Here is a 15,930-nt window from a genome sequence, read left to right as displayed (position 1 = left end):
AAACATATATATATATATATATATATATATATATATATATATATATATATATATATATATATATATATATATATATATATATATATATATATATATATATATATATATATATATATATGTACACACAATTTAAAAATAAAATACAATTGAAAGCAATCTAAAATAACATACAGTTGTTTAACAAGATTGTATTTATCGTGTACATCAATGAAACCCATTCATTATTTAAGAGAATTGAAACAATTAAAATTTAAACATTGAGACCGAGTTTTTTTCAAGAGAGAGATATTTGCCAAGATGGCGGCGCACAATTCGCGTACGGTATACATCAAAGTAAGCACAAAATTTTACATTAAAAACACGAAGAAAACGGTCTTTCCGTCCGTCTGTGGAGACGTATACTGTAAAAGTTTACATTATTATTGTTTTCACTTTTTTTAAAATCTAGTCTACTCCTTCCTGTTGCGTACTTGGCCGCGCCCACCCGGCTTGTGATTGGCCGAGCGGATAGCTGACGCCCCAGTGATGTTCCTAGTCGTTTCCGGCTTCCGGCTTTCGGTTGTGATTGTGTACTGTTGTACTGCTGCTCGGTTGTTGCTTGTATTCGCCTGTCCGTCCGCCTCTTAACCACAACGAGCAAGCGACAAGATGGCCGCGTCCTCGTCGTCAAGCGACGACGTGAGGAAGGAGCTGACCTGCGCCATCTGCCTGGACTTCTTCAAGGACCCGGTCATCCTCAAGTGCGGACACAATTTCTGCCGCTTCTGCATTTGCATGCACTGGGACGAAAATGGCGGCGACTACGGCTACCAGTGCCCGCAGTGTCGAACGGTAAAATGTGTTTTGGTTTTGTTTCCACGTGCGTGTTGTTGTTGTGGCGCTGCGTCCGTCGAGCGCTCATTTTGACCGCTTTGGATTTGTTCCCGTCTCGCGTAGCATGCGCTAGCTGGCCTTGGCTCAAGTTAGCCTCTTCAAAGGAAGCCGTCCCTTTGTAACGGCTTTTATAGCTTTATTTGCGCCCTCATTAAAGGAGAGACTTTCATTCATTTGGGCGACGAACGTGGCTGCCCGCATCCACGATAGGACTGGTCGCCAACCAATAGCGGGGACAGTTGTAGGCAAACAGCTGATTGGTGACCAGGGAACTGAAAAATGCCCAATCCAATTGGCAGGACAGCTATACGGCATGAACAGACTGGTCGCCCACACATGTACGCAGGCCATGTCGCGTCAATTAATCCGAGACAACCATTGGACTGGTCGCCTGTCAATGTCGGGCCCCGATTAGACCACCAAGCGTGCACGCTCACTTTCGGCAGTGCAAAGCGAGCATGGTGCATCAGCATTCGGCTGCGATGCTGCGCACGACTCGGGCGTTTTCTTTGCAACGGAGGTCCTCGAATGACTCGAGTACTTGTTTGACCCCCGTGAAATGTTCCCTTCAGGTGTTCAACAAGAGGACGTTCACCAAGAACTACCTGGTGCAGAACCTGGTGGCCAAGATGGACAGCCTGGATTGCTTGGGCTCCAGCCCCACGCCCGCCAAGCCGCTCAAGGTGGACGGCAAGTGCGAGCTGCACGGCGAGGAGCTCAAATTGTACTGCCAGGCGGACAAGAGGCCCATCTGCGTGGTGTGCCGCGAGTCACGCACGCACAGGTGCCCCACCATGCGAGTCGACTCAACATGTAACACGCGACCGCGGCACAGGAAAGCTTACCGTCTGACTCGACGCGCGACTATGCCGCCGCGTAACGCCTTACCGTGGCGCTCAAAGCTGCTACTGAACACGCCGCCGTCCGTGACTCCTGAAACCGATTATCGGCCGGGCCGATTATCGGCGCCGATATTCTGTGTTTTGACGAATATCGGCATCGGCCTTTTTTTAAACATAATGGTAGATAATAAATCAATTTAAAACAGTGTTGAAATCAAAACAAAGATATGCGAAAGTTACATTTCTGTCATTTTTCAATTTTAGAGAACTTGACGACGACCCCGGGTGCTCCCTGAACTTTTTGTTAGAATTTGATAAAGATGTATATTGTCCAAAAATTATAGTAATGATAATACAAAAAAACCCTCCATTATGCAAATCCGGAAAAAAATGTTCAATAAATATATGATTTTTTTTTTTTTTAATTTATTGTTGAACGTGGTGACAAGTTACATGTTCAGCGACACGTTGAACATGCTAACGTGTCGTAGCGACACGTTCGTGTGCCTTGGCGGCGTATTTGGAAAAATGTCACGTGGTATTTTTCTGTGGCGTGTGAATGTTAACTGAACATGTAGCCTGGGCACATAACATGTTAGCTCGTTCCCGGACATGTCACGGCGGTGGCAGGTAACGTGTCACTGAACGCGTCAACGCGGCACCTGCAATGTAACCATGTTACTCAACGCGTCAGTTGCCATGTCAACGTGGTGCCGCGAACGCGCCCCGATGGCGTGTGATGTGTTGCTGTGGCCCCTCAAACTTGCTAGCGAGTACGTTGCCTGCCGCGTGACTGAAATGCTGAGCTGCCGTGGGAATGCGGATGATCGTCGTGTGTCCTGTGTAAAGCTCGGCCATTTTGTCTTTCAGATATCACGAGGTGGCTCCTGTCTCAGAAGTTGTCCATGAAATGAAGGTAAACGGCTTTTAAAAAAAAATATATATATATTTTTTTTTTCAACTTGACAGAACACAACCGATGACATTGCAGCAAAAATACTTCCTCATCAATTCAATCAACTTCCTGTGATGTCATCTCAAATGGCGGCCATTTTGTTACGGCTTGTCTTGTTGTTGATTGGAAGTGAACGCCATTTTTCCCGTCTGGATTACTTTTGCGTCAGGTTTTTGTTAGGGCATAAGAGCCATTATCGACTCCCATATTCTGCGTTTTTGACGAATATCGAATACCTTTTTAAAAAATCTGATGGCCGTCCCATTTAAAACGGCGTTAACTTCAAGGAACTATTTATTTGAATTATTCTGTGAAGAGATTGCACTGACCCTGGGAACACGCTGCACTTTTTGTTTTTGTTTGAACTCAAAACAAAGATAAGTGCACTTTTAACATTGCTGTCATTTTGGAGGACTATAGTACTCAAAATACAAACGTTTCTTAAAGCGGCCAGAATGATGACTTGATTTAAATGTCTGCTCTTTTTTTTTTGTGTGTGTCAGGTGGAGCTGAGACTGCGTCTGAGGCTGCTCAACAATTACAAGTCGCAGTGCGTCAAAGTCATTACCGCCGACGAGCGCACCAAAAACGACATCAGGGTACGAGCGCGCGTGCGGCGAGCGTCCCCTCGGCCATGTTTTGGGAAAAACAAACGCGTGTGCGTGCGTTGCGCTTTCAGATGAAGAAGCAGCGTCTGAAGGAGAAGGTGGAGGCGGACGTGGGCGCGCTGGTGCAGTTCCTGCTGGACGAGCGCGACGCGCTGCTGGACAGCCTGGACGCCGAGGAGGCGGCGGCCGTGGCCGTGGTGGACGACAACCTGGAGAGCGTCCGCGCCGAGGCGGCCGACGTGGCCAAACGCATCGCCGACATCAACCAGCACGTCAATGGCGACGCCAGCTTCCAGGTGGCTTTTCTTACCCTCTGCGCAAAAGTCACACGGAAAACGCCGGGTGGGCTTTTTCAAATTAGACGAATCGGGATTTTTGTCCTGGCCCCAAAAAAATGACCGCAGATACTTTGTTTGTCAAGTAGGTTTTTCAACACTTTTGAGTGTTTTTTTTTTTTTTTTTTTTTTTTTTTTTGCCACTTTCTCCTCTATTTTTCCTGATATTTGGCTTTTATTCAGGCAAAATGGCAACTTTTATTTCGGCTTTTTTTTCCCCCCTCTCAAAATATTTTATTAACTTTTTGCAGAATGAACATTTTGTCCCCATGTTCTAAGTTAATGCTTGAAAATTTTTAGTTTTTGATATAAAGTTAAAAAAAAAAAATTCTCATAATATTTGGGTTTTATTCTGGCAAAATGTCAACTTTTATCTGTAAAATTATGAGGGTTTTTTTTTCCCCCGCAATTTAATTTAATGTTTTTTAAAAAAAAAAGTATGGCCCCTGCTTTTTGTAAAACAACATTTTTTTATTTTGAAATAAGGCCAGTATATGACAGCTGATAGCTTGCCCATCCCTGAAACACAAAGACAAAACACTTGCTGTCTTCTTTCTATTTAACAATGTCAACACGCACAGCATTGTATTTTAAAACTTGAAATGTTTTTGTCTGTCTTCATCAGAGCCTGGCTGAGACCTTCAATAAGTAAGTATTTTTTTTTTTTTTTTTTTTTTTAAATTTACCTTCACTACCATTGTGCTCACTTTGTGGCGCTGATCCATGTGCACAATTTTGCATTCGCTGTAATAATTAACGCCCGCGCGCGTGTGTGTCAGTGCGTTGCACGAGACGTACGGCGAGGTGAAGCCCGTCGACAGTCCCACCGAGTTCACCGACTTCTCGGGGCCTTTCCAGCTCATCATGTGGAAGAAGATGATGCATGTGCTCCACACCAGTGAGTGACTGCGTCGGCTGCGTTGTACACCGCATCAAACACAAGTGGAATATGTGGCGAGGCGGCGTCAATGTATTTAAAAAAAAAAAAAAAAAATGCAGAAATAGATCTGTTCAGATCGGCGTCAGGCTGCTTCCAAATTCAGTTAAGAATCTGGCGTCGCATTGAAAATCCCATGAAATATCGTTTGCTTCATCTCTTAAAAGAATTATAAATAATAATATAATGATGTAATTTTCCACATAGGTCTTACTCGTCCTTTTTCTAAGACATTTAATAAGTGTCCGAGTGGTGCTCCAAAATAATTTTTCCTCTGACTGCCGAGTCAACAAAAAAGTCAACCATCGAAAAATAATTTCACAGTAATTAGGGGGTGTGCCGTTAATCGTATCAGCCGTTGAGTGAAAACTGTAAAAATCATCCAACCTGCAGACGGCCGGCCAACGCTACAGCTCCATCAGCTGAGCTGACACCCACGTCACTCACCAGGCCAGGCCCGCAGTAGAACGTGACGATGGGGACCCCGAGTGGCTAAAAATATACCTGCGCCTCATGTCGTTCCATGACACAAAAGCCATTTTTACCCGGTGAATCGACGGGGTAATCCGTGGAAAAGTCGATTGAAGCCCGCGTTGCCCTGCCAGCGCAAGCGTTTGCATGGAAAGCGGCGTAACGGGCAAAAAAAAAAACAAACAAAAAAAAACCCCGTCCCGTGCTTCCAGTGCCCCAGAACCTGACGCTGGACCCGGACACGGCGCACCCCAACCTCCTGATCTCGGACTTCGACACCAAGGTGGAGGAGCTGCGCGCCCGCAGCCAGGAGCCCGACCTGCCGGTGCGCTTCACGCGCTTCTGCGGCGTGCTGGCCACGGCGCAGTACTGCGGCGGGCAGCACTACTGGGAGGTGGACGTGCGCGACAAGGGCGTGTGGTACCTGGGCGTCACCACCGAGGGCAGCAACCGCAAGGGCTTCGTCAGCCTCACGCCCTCGGCCGGCTACTGGAGCCTGTGCCTGCAGGACCGGCTCTACGCCAACGGCGAGGACGGCCGCGTGCCCGTGGCCGACTACTGGAACTCGCCGCGCGTGGGCGTCTTCCTGGACTACGACCGCGGGCGCCTCAGCTTCTACGACGCCGTCACCATGAAGCGCCTCTACATGTTCGACACCTGCTTCATGGAGCCCGTCTACCCCTTCTTCAGTCCCGGCAAGAACGACCCGGGCAGCCGCCTCTGCATCTGCCACTACTACTGAGCCGCCGCGCGCGACCAGCCGGCTGGCCGGCCCAAAAAGTCAGTCCCCTGCGCAATCGTGGACCCAAAATGTCTTTGCTGGCTTTTCCGAGCAACAGAACAGCTAGAACAGCAAACGCCACTTTCTTTCTCATCGCGTTTGACGGACGTGAGTCGACAGGCTGTAAAAATCGGAATTGACCGTCTTCCGTTGAGTTTTTTTTTTTCCCCCCCTGGATTTAACGTAACCCCCTCCAACCAGCAATGTCACGTGATTATTTTTGTTCAAACCGACTCGACGGGTTGCGTGTTTTAATGTAATATTCACACATTTTAAATGTTTTAACAGGGGAGTCAAACCAAACTTTTTTTTTTTTCTTCAAGAATATGTTCTATGCCGGACCCACTAGTTGAAACACGGCATTCAGATTCATCGTGCGTTTGTGGAATATAAGAACCTCACCCGTTTTTAGCCATCTGAGGGGGCGGCCATTTTGTCACTTGCTGTCGACTGAAAATGACAACACAGTTGCTCAGGTAACAACCAATCATGGCTCAGCTCCGGAAGACAGGTGAGCCCTGATTGGATGTTACCTGAGCAACTGTGATGTCATTTTCAGTCAACGGCAAGTGACAAAATGGCCGCTGCCTCAGATGGCTAAAAAGAGGTTAGTTTGCTGCTTATCTCCTATTCCACAAACGCAACATTCATCAGATTATTATTAAAACCTAACCATTTACCTTTTTTTATTAAAGTAAAAAGAAGACATTCTTTTTACTCAAATAAACGCCCCAGTTATCTAGTCGCATGTTTTTTTAACATATAAACTACACTGTTTCTGTGGGGTTTTTTTTCCTTCAAAGCAACATTGAGTGGTCATGCAAGTAATCATCTTTTGTGACTGTTAAACGTTCCAAAGTAGCTTTCTTTTTCTTTTTTTTTTTTTGTGTGTGTTTTTGTTTTTCTCCAAACCAGCTGCAATGCTGCACTCGACAATCTGACTCGATGGGCTGCATCTTTTTCTTATTTTCCGTTTGAATTGACGGGTTTGCAATTGTTTTTTTTTTTTACGATAATGTGGGAGTACACTTGTAGTATATCAGGCATTTTCCCACCCAAACAAGAGCCAGCATTGAGAGGTCAACTGATCATGAATAACTTTGACGCAATTCGCCGGGCTGCCCCTTTTGAAAATGAACCTTTTTGTTCCCGTTCGAAATGCCGCTCTACGTTTCGTGATTGCCAGCATTTGATTCTCTTTGCGAAGCAGCATTGTTGCCTGATGGTTTTCTTTGACATCAAAATGACTCGCCCGGCTGCACATTCCAAGGTAAAAAAAAAAAGGACAGTTTTATAAAAATTCTGTTTTACTTTGACGATAACCTTTAATTTTTCCTCCCTCCTTTTGCTTAATTTCAAGCATATTTTGTCCGGTTGCCTCTGTGCCATATAATGTGCAACATATTCTGTATATATTGATGATCTCTGTTGTATGTTAGTGTTACCGACTGGACAGGATAAAAAAGAAAGAAAGAAAACATGTCTTGTTGGACTCAATTTGTATCAACATGAGACTTGTTTTGAATATTTACAATGAAACTTTTATTTGTCATGTTTGGTGTCAGCAGCTGTTTGATTCACGCAGAAACACAAACGAAACGAAACCTCACTGTCCATTTCCAGTCGATCTTCCTCTTCTGAGATGATACACACGCAGTGTTGGCGCAATCAATCAATCAAGCAGCAGGAGTTTGGTTTCGAGGTTTTGGCAAAATTGTCCAAAAAAAACTAAAACGTTTCTGTAGGGAGGTGGCTACAAGCGCTGAAATTTCACCTAATTTAACGTCAGAATAAAACTAGTTATGTACAGTTGCAATTTTTTTGGTGTGAGCTTCTCCAGATAACGAAAATATATCTTTTCTGAACACTGTTTCCCTTGAAAGACTGTGTTCACCTAACCGACGTTTTGTTGTCATTGTAACATTTAGAATATTACAATTATGACAATTCAGTTATGCTGCAGCCTTGTTTTTTTTTTGTTTTCTGGAATAAATTTTGAAATTTCCTTGACATGTTTTAGGTTTTTTTTATGTATAGTGCGACTTTATTCAGGTCAGGTAGAATGTTTACTTTTTCCCCATCTAAAATTAGGTGCGTAATATTGCAACGTTTTTCTTGCAATGACTTTTTTGCACAAATTCCAGGACATTGTAACTTCAGTCTTGTAAAAGTAATACGTTTTCTCTAATATTTATTGCAACATTCTCCTTCATTAAACCAAAAAATGTTGATGTCTTATATTAATATTAAACCTGTAACATATTTTACAATTTTTCGGCCAAAGCTTTTCAAGTAATTCTTGTAAAATGACTCCCCTCCCGCCATAAAATTGTCACTTGGTTCTGGTAAAGGCAATACGTCTTATCGCAAACTATCGGGACTACGACCGCATGTTGTTTTTTTTTTGGTGTGATGTTGAGTGTGAAAAAGGATGTATTTACATTTGACTTGAGGAACAGAAAAAAAATGACGTTTTGTACGGCTCGAGCTAACTGAAAACAAGGACAAAGGGGAGCAATTTCCTTTTGGGCGACGCCCGCTGAGTTCTTTAGTTGGCTGAAGCGTCGGGCTAATTAGCAGGCTGCTACTGCAGGTATCGGTAGACCTTGAAGCAGTGGTTCCCCGAGTCGGCCACGGCCACGTGCCCGTCCGACGTCAGCGCCAGACCTTGCGGGCCGTAAAGCGGGTCGGCCGACGTGTTGATGTACGACAGGAAGGAGCCCGTGCTGTCGAAAACCTGACCGGAACAAAACAATACCGTTGGCATCAGGGCGTGTGCGATTTGCCGGAAAAATTCACCTGCTTGCAATTGTATTACTTTTGCGTCCTTTTTTTTTCCACGTACAATGAAAAATATTTATTTTCTGACACAAAAATGACATTTTGCCCAATGATTGTTTCACAACTTTTTACATGGAAAAAAAACGTTTTGATTTTCGGAAAAAAAAAAATTGCGATTTGCCCAAATTTGACTCATGTAAAAAAAGTTTTCGTTCCTTTTAAATTTCCCCTCATTACTGACTTTTGTTGCCCACTCAAAATGTTTTATATCATAATGTGACTATTTTCACGTATATTGAATTTGTTCATGAACCACGCAAAAATGATGGAAAATGACCCCCCCCCCCAAATTAAAATGAGTAAAAAGTAAATGTAAAAAATTTGTCAGATTGCAACATTTTTTGATACTCAACTTTCCAGATAAAACTGCAACTAGTTTTCTGAATTTTTTATGCATACAATTTGGACTAGTGAAATTACAAGTTCTCTTGGTCGGTTTACTCCGACTTTTTCCACATCAATGCAGACTTTTCTGGGGTTATATTTTGCCCATTTTTAAGGTTCAATGACATCGTTTTAATCATTTTGACTTTAGATTTCATAAAATGACGACTGTTTGGTTATATTATTCTACCTCTACTCATGTAGAATTTCAACTCTTTTGTCATAGTGCGACTTTTTGTGTAAAAGGACAAACTTTTTCTGCACATTTTCTGGCGCCTTTAGCTTTTGTTGACCTGTATCCTGCTGTTCCCCCAGTCGGCGACGATGATGTTGCCGTTGGCGTCCACGGCGACGCCGGTGGGCGCGTTGAATTGTCCGTTGCCTTCGCCGTGAGAGCCGAACTTGAAAAGGAACTCGCCGTCGGCGCTGTACACCTGCAGGCCACAGGAAGTAGAGGCGGTGGGCAACGTGCCGGCCGGCCGGCCGGCTTTGGCCGTGGCGTCGACGGGTCGGCGTCGCACCTTGACCGAGTGGTTGTGGAAGTCGGTGACGACGATTTCGTTCTTGTTGTTGACGGCCACAAAGTGTGGACCTGTCGGGGGGGGGGCGGAGCACACGCAGCAGCTCAAGCCAAAGCTTCGACGGGCTGCTCCGATTGGCTTAGACTAAAGCAGACGCGAGTCCACTTTCCACCAAGCGCCACGCTCACGCCGGCCGAAAAATCACTTTGGACGTGCACATTTTCAACTTTGTTCTTGTAGTAATATATATATGTATCGCTAGTATTACCACAACTTTATTTTTGTTGTCTGTGTTGCCCATGACTTTTTTTTCTGGGAATGTTTAAACTATTTATGTGTGAAATTGTGACTTTTTTTCTCCTAAAATCATTAACAATGTTAATGTTAGTCTTGTAAATGACTTGTTTTTGCTGTAAATTAACAATTAGAACTTTTTTCCACATATTACATTTGTGTGAAAAATACGATTTTCAAGAAACTTTTATTACTATAAAATTCCAACTTTGTTTCCCCTCAAAATTCAACTTGATGCTCAGAAAATAATGGAGAAATCATATTCTTGTAACATTTCAACATACAATCTACTTTTTACTGCTTGCGTTATAAGTCATCGCTGCTAACATTTCAATGTTTTTATTCTGAAAATGTAAGCTTTTCTCCTCTAAAATGAAAATTTGATTTTTTTCATATCATTCGTTGTTTTTGTTTTTTTAAAATAACTTTATCGGCATTTTTTTCCCCCAGAAAGTTAAATTACTTCTTGGTTGTAACATTTCAATTCCACCTACTATGATTCAATTTGTATAAGTAATAACATTTTAGTCAATAGCAAATCTCGCAAAATGACCTTTTCAAATTTATTCTTCTAAAATTCAGAATTTTGTTTCTGACAAGATTTTCAATAAAAGGCCACAAGAAGGCGGCAAAGCACTACTTTACTATTAGCTAGCAGTGTGTCTTGCCTAATAATTGCTCTTCCCCTCACTTCAAAATAGGCCCGTGGCACAAAGATGCCACAAGATAGCTCCAAAGCACTACTCTTATATCAGACATGGCTATGCAACTTTTTGGGTGGTTTAAAAAAAAAAGACAAGCCAACAAAAAAAAGGGTTTTTCTTTCCTTTTCTGGCGAGCGCTTGGTGGAAACTTGCTGGACTGGTCATGCACTAGCATGGGGATTGACGAGCCCCTCTAGTGGTTAGTTTGGAGTACGACACACTGGTCATCACGCGGAACAGGAAGTGATGACGTTGAGGGTGACTGGGGGGACAAAAGGGAAGTGCAAATTGGACAAGGACAAAAGTACTTACTGAACCCTGAGCCTGACTTACTAACGTTTGGAAGCAGTTTGTCTGCTGAGTGGAAAACAAAAGTGCGACAACACAAACACAAAAGAAAACAAAACATAAGACAACGTCATTCACTTCACATTGCAACTTTGGTGTGACGTAACTCCGTCTACGGAATTTTAGGACTTTAGTAAAGTCAGTAAAACTTTCCAACAGATTTTTTCACATAATTTCATGATTTTTTTTTCTGCATGATTAAGACTTTTTCCTGTAACCTTGCGACTTTTGGCTGTAACGAAGCTTTCCCCTGAAAATATTCCACCTGTTTTGCATGTGACATTTCATTTCATTCTTGTACAGTTAAAACCTTTTTGCCATACAATCTTGGCTTTATTAATGAAAAAAAAAAAAGTCAAGATATAGTATGGCTTTATGTCTATAAAAGTAAAAGTAATGTAAAACTATGACAAAAAACGAGAAAAATATTTTTGTACAATTACAACTTTGGCAAACGATGACTAGCCTTAAAAATTCAAATGTACAACTGTTGCATAATATTAGGGCAACTTTATTCTTGTAAAACTGCAACATTTCAACGTATTTTTTTTATTTCCACATAACAAAGACAATTTCCCCCTTAAATTGCAACTGTTTTCTCATTCAATTTGGTCTTACAAAATAATTTTTTAAAAATGTAACTTATTTTATTAATATCGAGATTTCTTAATATCATTCTCACAGCCAAAAGTATGACTATCATCATGTTATATTTTTTTAAATGGGGGGGGGGTGGATCCCAACTTTTTGCAGTCTAACTTTTGGCCATATCGCGACTTGATTTCTCGTGGCTGGCTTCTTTTGATCCTGTCAAAGAGTCACTGCTGCGTTTGTTGCATTGACGGTGCAAGTGTTGCTCGGGTTTGCTCTTATCCTGCCGTAACTTGTCGGGGGTGCGGCGGCAGCAAGTAGGCATGCGTGACCTGCAAATTGTCTGTCGGCGACGCCACGTCCTCCGAATTTGGTGACCAGCTTGCCGTTGGCCTGGAAGATGAAGACGCAGCAGGCCTTGTTGTCCACGGTGATGATGTGGCCGTTCTTGTCCACGGCCACGCCCTTCGGACCCATCAAACGGCCCGAGCCGATCTTGTTCTGCAACGCCAACGCGACAACAAGCACGTTTGGGGGGTTCTCACATAAAGTGCAGTAGATGGGCACCGTTAAAATGGCCGTTATTGGAGTCAACACAGCCTACGTGATACATGGTCGAACTAAACTTGCCCGACTTGGGAAAAACGCCTTACTATATATACATGGCTGTTTTTGCCCCCCCCAAAAAGCCTTATTATACATGGTCGTTTTTTTTCCAACAAAAAACGCCTTACTATACATGGCCGTTTTTTGTTTTTTTTTCCCAAAAAAGCCTTACTTTTACATGGTTCTTTTTTTCCCCAAAAAACACCTTACCATACATGGTGTTTTTTTTCTCACAAAAAACACCTTACTATCCATGGTGGTTTTTTGTCCCCCAAAAATGTCTCAGTACTGTGCGTCATTTTGGGCGAGCCAGCACGAAACGGCCGACCTCACCTTGAACTTTCCGTCGGAGGAGAAGATGCTGACCCAGCGATTGTCGTAATCGGCCACCACAATGTCGCCGTTGGAGTCCACGCCAACGCCAGTCGGTCGCTGCAGTTGTCCCGGCGAGCGGCCGCGGACGCCGAAGCGCATCTTGAACTGGCCATCGTTGGAGAAAATCTGCGCAGAAAAAACGTTGAGCATGAGGAGGAAGAGGAGGAGGATGAAGGTGAGCGAGGGCCACCTGGATGCATTGGTTGTTGCTGTCAGCCACCACCACTCGGCCGTTGGCGGACGCCGAGATGCCCTGCAGGTTGGTGAACTCGCCTCGCTCGCGGCCGCGCGACCCTGAAACCGGGCCACATAAAAACAGCAGTTAGACGCCGCAAAATGTCATGTAAATATTTCCGTTTTGGGAGCATCATCGTGACACATCACAATGACAAACTTGTTTGACTCTTGTTGTTTCATCGCAACCTTTCTCATCATTTGCATCCGCCAAATTGTTAACTTTCACCCGGTAATGTTCCACCTCATTAAAACGTTGTCAGTAAAACTTTCTTCTTGTAAAATGAAAACTTTGGAGCGATCGTTTTCATTCCTTTTAAATTGAAACTTTATCGTAGTCTAGAAATGTGATTTTTTTTTTTCACGGTATGACAACAACATATTTTGTCTGCTGGAATGCGAACGCGATGCCACGCCATGTCACGCGACGCCACGCGGCCGGGCGCCTGACCGACTCTGTAGATGAGCTCGTCCTCGATGGGGTTGTCCTTCTTCTTGGCGGCGGCGTGCATGCTGGAGGGCCGCCTGATCGCCCTCTGGCGGACGTGGCCGGCGGCGGCGGCGGCGGCGGCGGCGGGCGACTTGACGCGGCGCTTGACGTCGTCGGGCGAGGGCGGCACGTCGCAGGGCTTGAGGGCGCGCAGGCGGAAGGGGCTCCCGCGCAGGGGCTGGCCGTACAGGCTGAGCGCCAAGGCGTACTCGCCCTCGCCCCGCAGTGTGTAGCCCACCTCGTAGGTGCCGTTCTTGTTGTCCGTCACCTCCGCGTCGGCGGCGCGGCCCCCGTCCGCCGCAGACGTGATCTCGGCCTTCAAAAGTGCGTTGCCTGTCTTCACCAGCTCGCCGTCCTGGGGGAAACAAAAAAAAGCAATTTGTTGGGCAAGATGGCTCAAAAGGAGACAATCATGCAGTGTTAACACCATGCCTATACGCAATCGGGAACTTATTAGGGTTTTACAAACTACGGTTATAGATGTACAGTAAATTCGGGTTTAAAACTAGGTTTTAGGGTTTCAAAGTTGTGTTTTACACTAGGATAGGGTTTCAATTCAAAGAATTTCAAGGTAGGGTTTCAAACTAGGGTTTCAAACTAGGGTTAGGGTTTCAAATTAGGGTTAGGGTTTCAAGGTAGGGTTTCAAACTAGGGTTAGGGTTTCAATTTAGGGTTTCACATTAGGGTTAGGGTTACAGGGTAGGGTTTGAAAGTAGGGTTAGGGTTTCAATTTAGGGTTTCAAATTAGGGTTAGGGTTTCAAGGTAGGGTTTCAAACTAGGGCTAGGGTTTCAATTTAGGGTTTCAAATTAGGGTTAGGGTTTCAAGGTAGGGTTTCAAACTAGGGTTAGGGTTTCAATTTAGGGTTTCAAATTAGGGTAAGGGTTTCAAGGTAGGGTTTCAAACTAGGGTTAGGGTTTCGAACTAGGGTTTCAAACTAGGGTTAGGGTTTCAAGGTAGGGTTTCAAACTAGGGTTAGGGTTTCAAGGTAGGGTTTCAAACTAGGGTTAGGGTTTCAATTTAGGGTTTAAAATTAGGGTTAGGGTTTCAAGGTAGGGTTTCAAACTAGGGTTAGGGTTTCAAGGTAGGGTTTCAAACTAGGGTTAGGGTTTCAAGGTAGGGTTTCAAATTAGGGTTAGGGTTTCAAGGTAGGGTTTCAAACTAGGGTTAGGGTTTCAATTTAGGTTTTAAAATTAGGGTTAGGGTTTCAAGGTAGGGTTTCAAACTAGGGTTAGGGTTTCAAGGTAGGGTTTCAAACTAGGGTTAGGGTTTCAATTTAGGTTTTAAAATTAGGGTTAGGGTTTCAAGGTAGGGTTTCAAACTAGGGTTAGGGTTTCAATTTAGGGTTTCAAATTAGGGTTAGGGTTTCAAGGTAGGGTTTCAAACTAGGGTTAGGGTTTCAAGGTAGGGTTTGAAACTAGGGTTAGGGTTTCAAGGTAGGGTTTCAAACTAGGGTTAGGGTTTCAAGGTAGGGTTTCAAACTAGGGTTAGGGTTTCAAGGTAGGGTTTCAAACTAGGGTTAGGGTTTCAAGGTAGGGTTTCAAACTAGGGTTAGGGTTTCAAGGTAGGGTTTCAAACTAGGGTTAGGGTTTCAAGGTAGGGTTTCAAACGAGGGTTAGGGTTTCAATTTAGGGTTTCAAATTAGGGTTAGGGTTTCAAGGTAGGGTTTCAAACTAGGGTTAGGGTTTCAAGGTAGGGTTTCAAACTAGGGTTAGGGTTTCAATTTAGGGTTTCAAATTAGGGTTAGGGTTTCAAGGTAGGGTTTGAAACTAGGGTTAGGGTTTCAAGGTAGGGTTTCAAACGAGGGTTAGGGTTTCAATTTAGGGTTTCAAATTAGGGTTAGGGTTTCAATGTAGGGTTTCAAACTAGGGTTAGGGTTTCAAGGTAGGGTTTCAAACTAGGGTTAGGGTTTCAAGGTAGGGTTTCAAACTAGGGTTAGGGTTTCAAGGTAGGGTTTCAAACTAGGGTTAGGGTTTCAAGGTAGGGTTTCAAACTAGGGTTAGGGTTTCAAGGTAGGGTTTCAAACTAGGGTTAGGGTTTCAAGGTAGGGTTTCAAACTAGGGTTAGGTTTTCAATTTAGGTTTCAAATTAGGGTTAGGGTTTCAAGGTAGGGTTTCAAACTAGGGTTAGGGTTTCAAGGTAAGGTTTCAAATTAGGGTTAGGGTTTCAAGGTAGGGTTTCAAACTAGGGTTAGGGTTTCAAGGTAGGGTTTCAAACTAGGGTTAGGGGTTCAAGGTAGGGTTTCAAACTAGGGTTAGGGTTTCAATTTAGGGTTTAAAATTAGGGTTAGGGTTTCAAGGTAGGGTTTCAAACTAGGGTTAGGGTTTCAATTTAGGGTTTCAAATTAGGGTTAGGGTTTCAAGGTAGGGTTTCAAACTAGGGTTAGGGTTTCAAGGTAGGGTTTCAAACTAGGGTTAGGGTTTCAAGGTAGGGTTTCAAACTAGGGTTAGGGTTTCAAGGTAGGGTTTCAAACTAGGGTTAGGGTTTCAAGGTAGGGTTTCAAACTAGGGTTAGGGTTTCAAGGTAGGGTTTCAAACTAGGGTTAGGGTTTCAAGGTAGGGTTTCAAACGAGGGTTAGGGTTTCAATTTAGGGTTTCAAATTAGGGTTAGGGTTTCAAGGTAGGGTTTCAAACTAGGGTTAGGGTTTCAATTCAGGGTTTCAAACTAGGGTTAGGGTTTCAATTTAGGGTTTCAAATTAGGGTTAGGGTTTCAAGGTAGGGTTTGAAACTAGGGTTAGGGT

The 15,930-nt window shown here is 43.9% G+C and overlaps 2 protein-coding genes across 8 annotated transcripts in view; one reads left to right on the top strand and one right to left on the bottom strand.

Annotated features, from left to right (window-relative positions):
* The first annotated feature begins 540 nt into the window (after positions 1-540).
* trim47 (tripartite motif containing 47) lies at positions 541-5,902 on the top strand. Its single transcript, XM_086057126.1, has 8 exons — positions 541-831; positions 1,446-1,657; positions 2,586-2,631; positions 3,174-3,269; positions 3,350-3,574; positions 4,239-4,261; positions 4,393-4,511; positions 5,234-5,902. Exons 1-8 carry the CDS (start codon positions 649-651, stop codon positions 5,761-5,763), a joined length of 1,434 nt encoding a protein of 477 aa, XP_085913252.1. The 5' UTR covers positions 541-648; the 3' UTR covers positions 5,764-5,902.
* Positions 5,903-7,315: 1,413 nt separating this feature from the next.
* LOC147133745 (tripartite motif-containing protein 3-like) overlaps positions 7,316-15,930 on the bottom strand; it is a 28,700-nt gene continuing 20,085 nt past the window's right edge. The window contains exons 9-16 of one of the 7 annotated variants that reach the window (XM_086057109.1): positions 13,152-13,545; positions 12,657-12,760; positions 12,425-12,592; positions 11,818-11,986; positions 10,859-10,900; positions 9,549-9,619; positions 9,321-9,461; positions 7,316-8,539 (exon numbers count right to left, since the gene is read on the bottom strand). In XM_086057109.1, the coding sequence (XP_085913235.1) occupies positions 8,387-8,539; positions 9,321-9,461; positions 9,549-9,619; positions 10,859-10,900; positions 11,818-11,986; positions 12,425-12,592; positions 12,657-12,760; positions 13,152-13,545 (1,242 nt within the window). In that variant the 3' untranslated portion in view covers positions 7,316-8,386. Of the gene's footprint in view, positions 8,540-9,320; positions 9,462-9,548; positions 10,809-10,858; positions 10,901-11,817; positions 11,987-12,424; positions 12,593-12,656; positions 12,761-13,151; positions 13,546-15,930 lie in introns of those variants that run through there. The other 6 variants (XM_086057110.1, XM_086057113.1, XM_086057108.1 and 3 more) reach the window with 6 other exon arrangements.

This window comes from Filicampus tigris, chromosome 17 (genome assembly GCF_054856515.1).
Source record: "Filicampus tigris isolate MCC_2025a chromosome 17, RoL_Ftig_1.0, whole genome shotgun sequence".
NCBI lineage: Eukaryota > Metazoa > Chordata > Actinopteri > Syngnathiformes > Syngnathidae > Filicampus > Filicampus tigris.
Note: the sequence above shows the minus strand (reverse complement) of the source record. Positions and strands in the feature narration are given on the sequence as shown.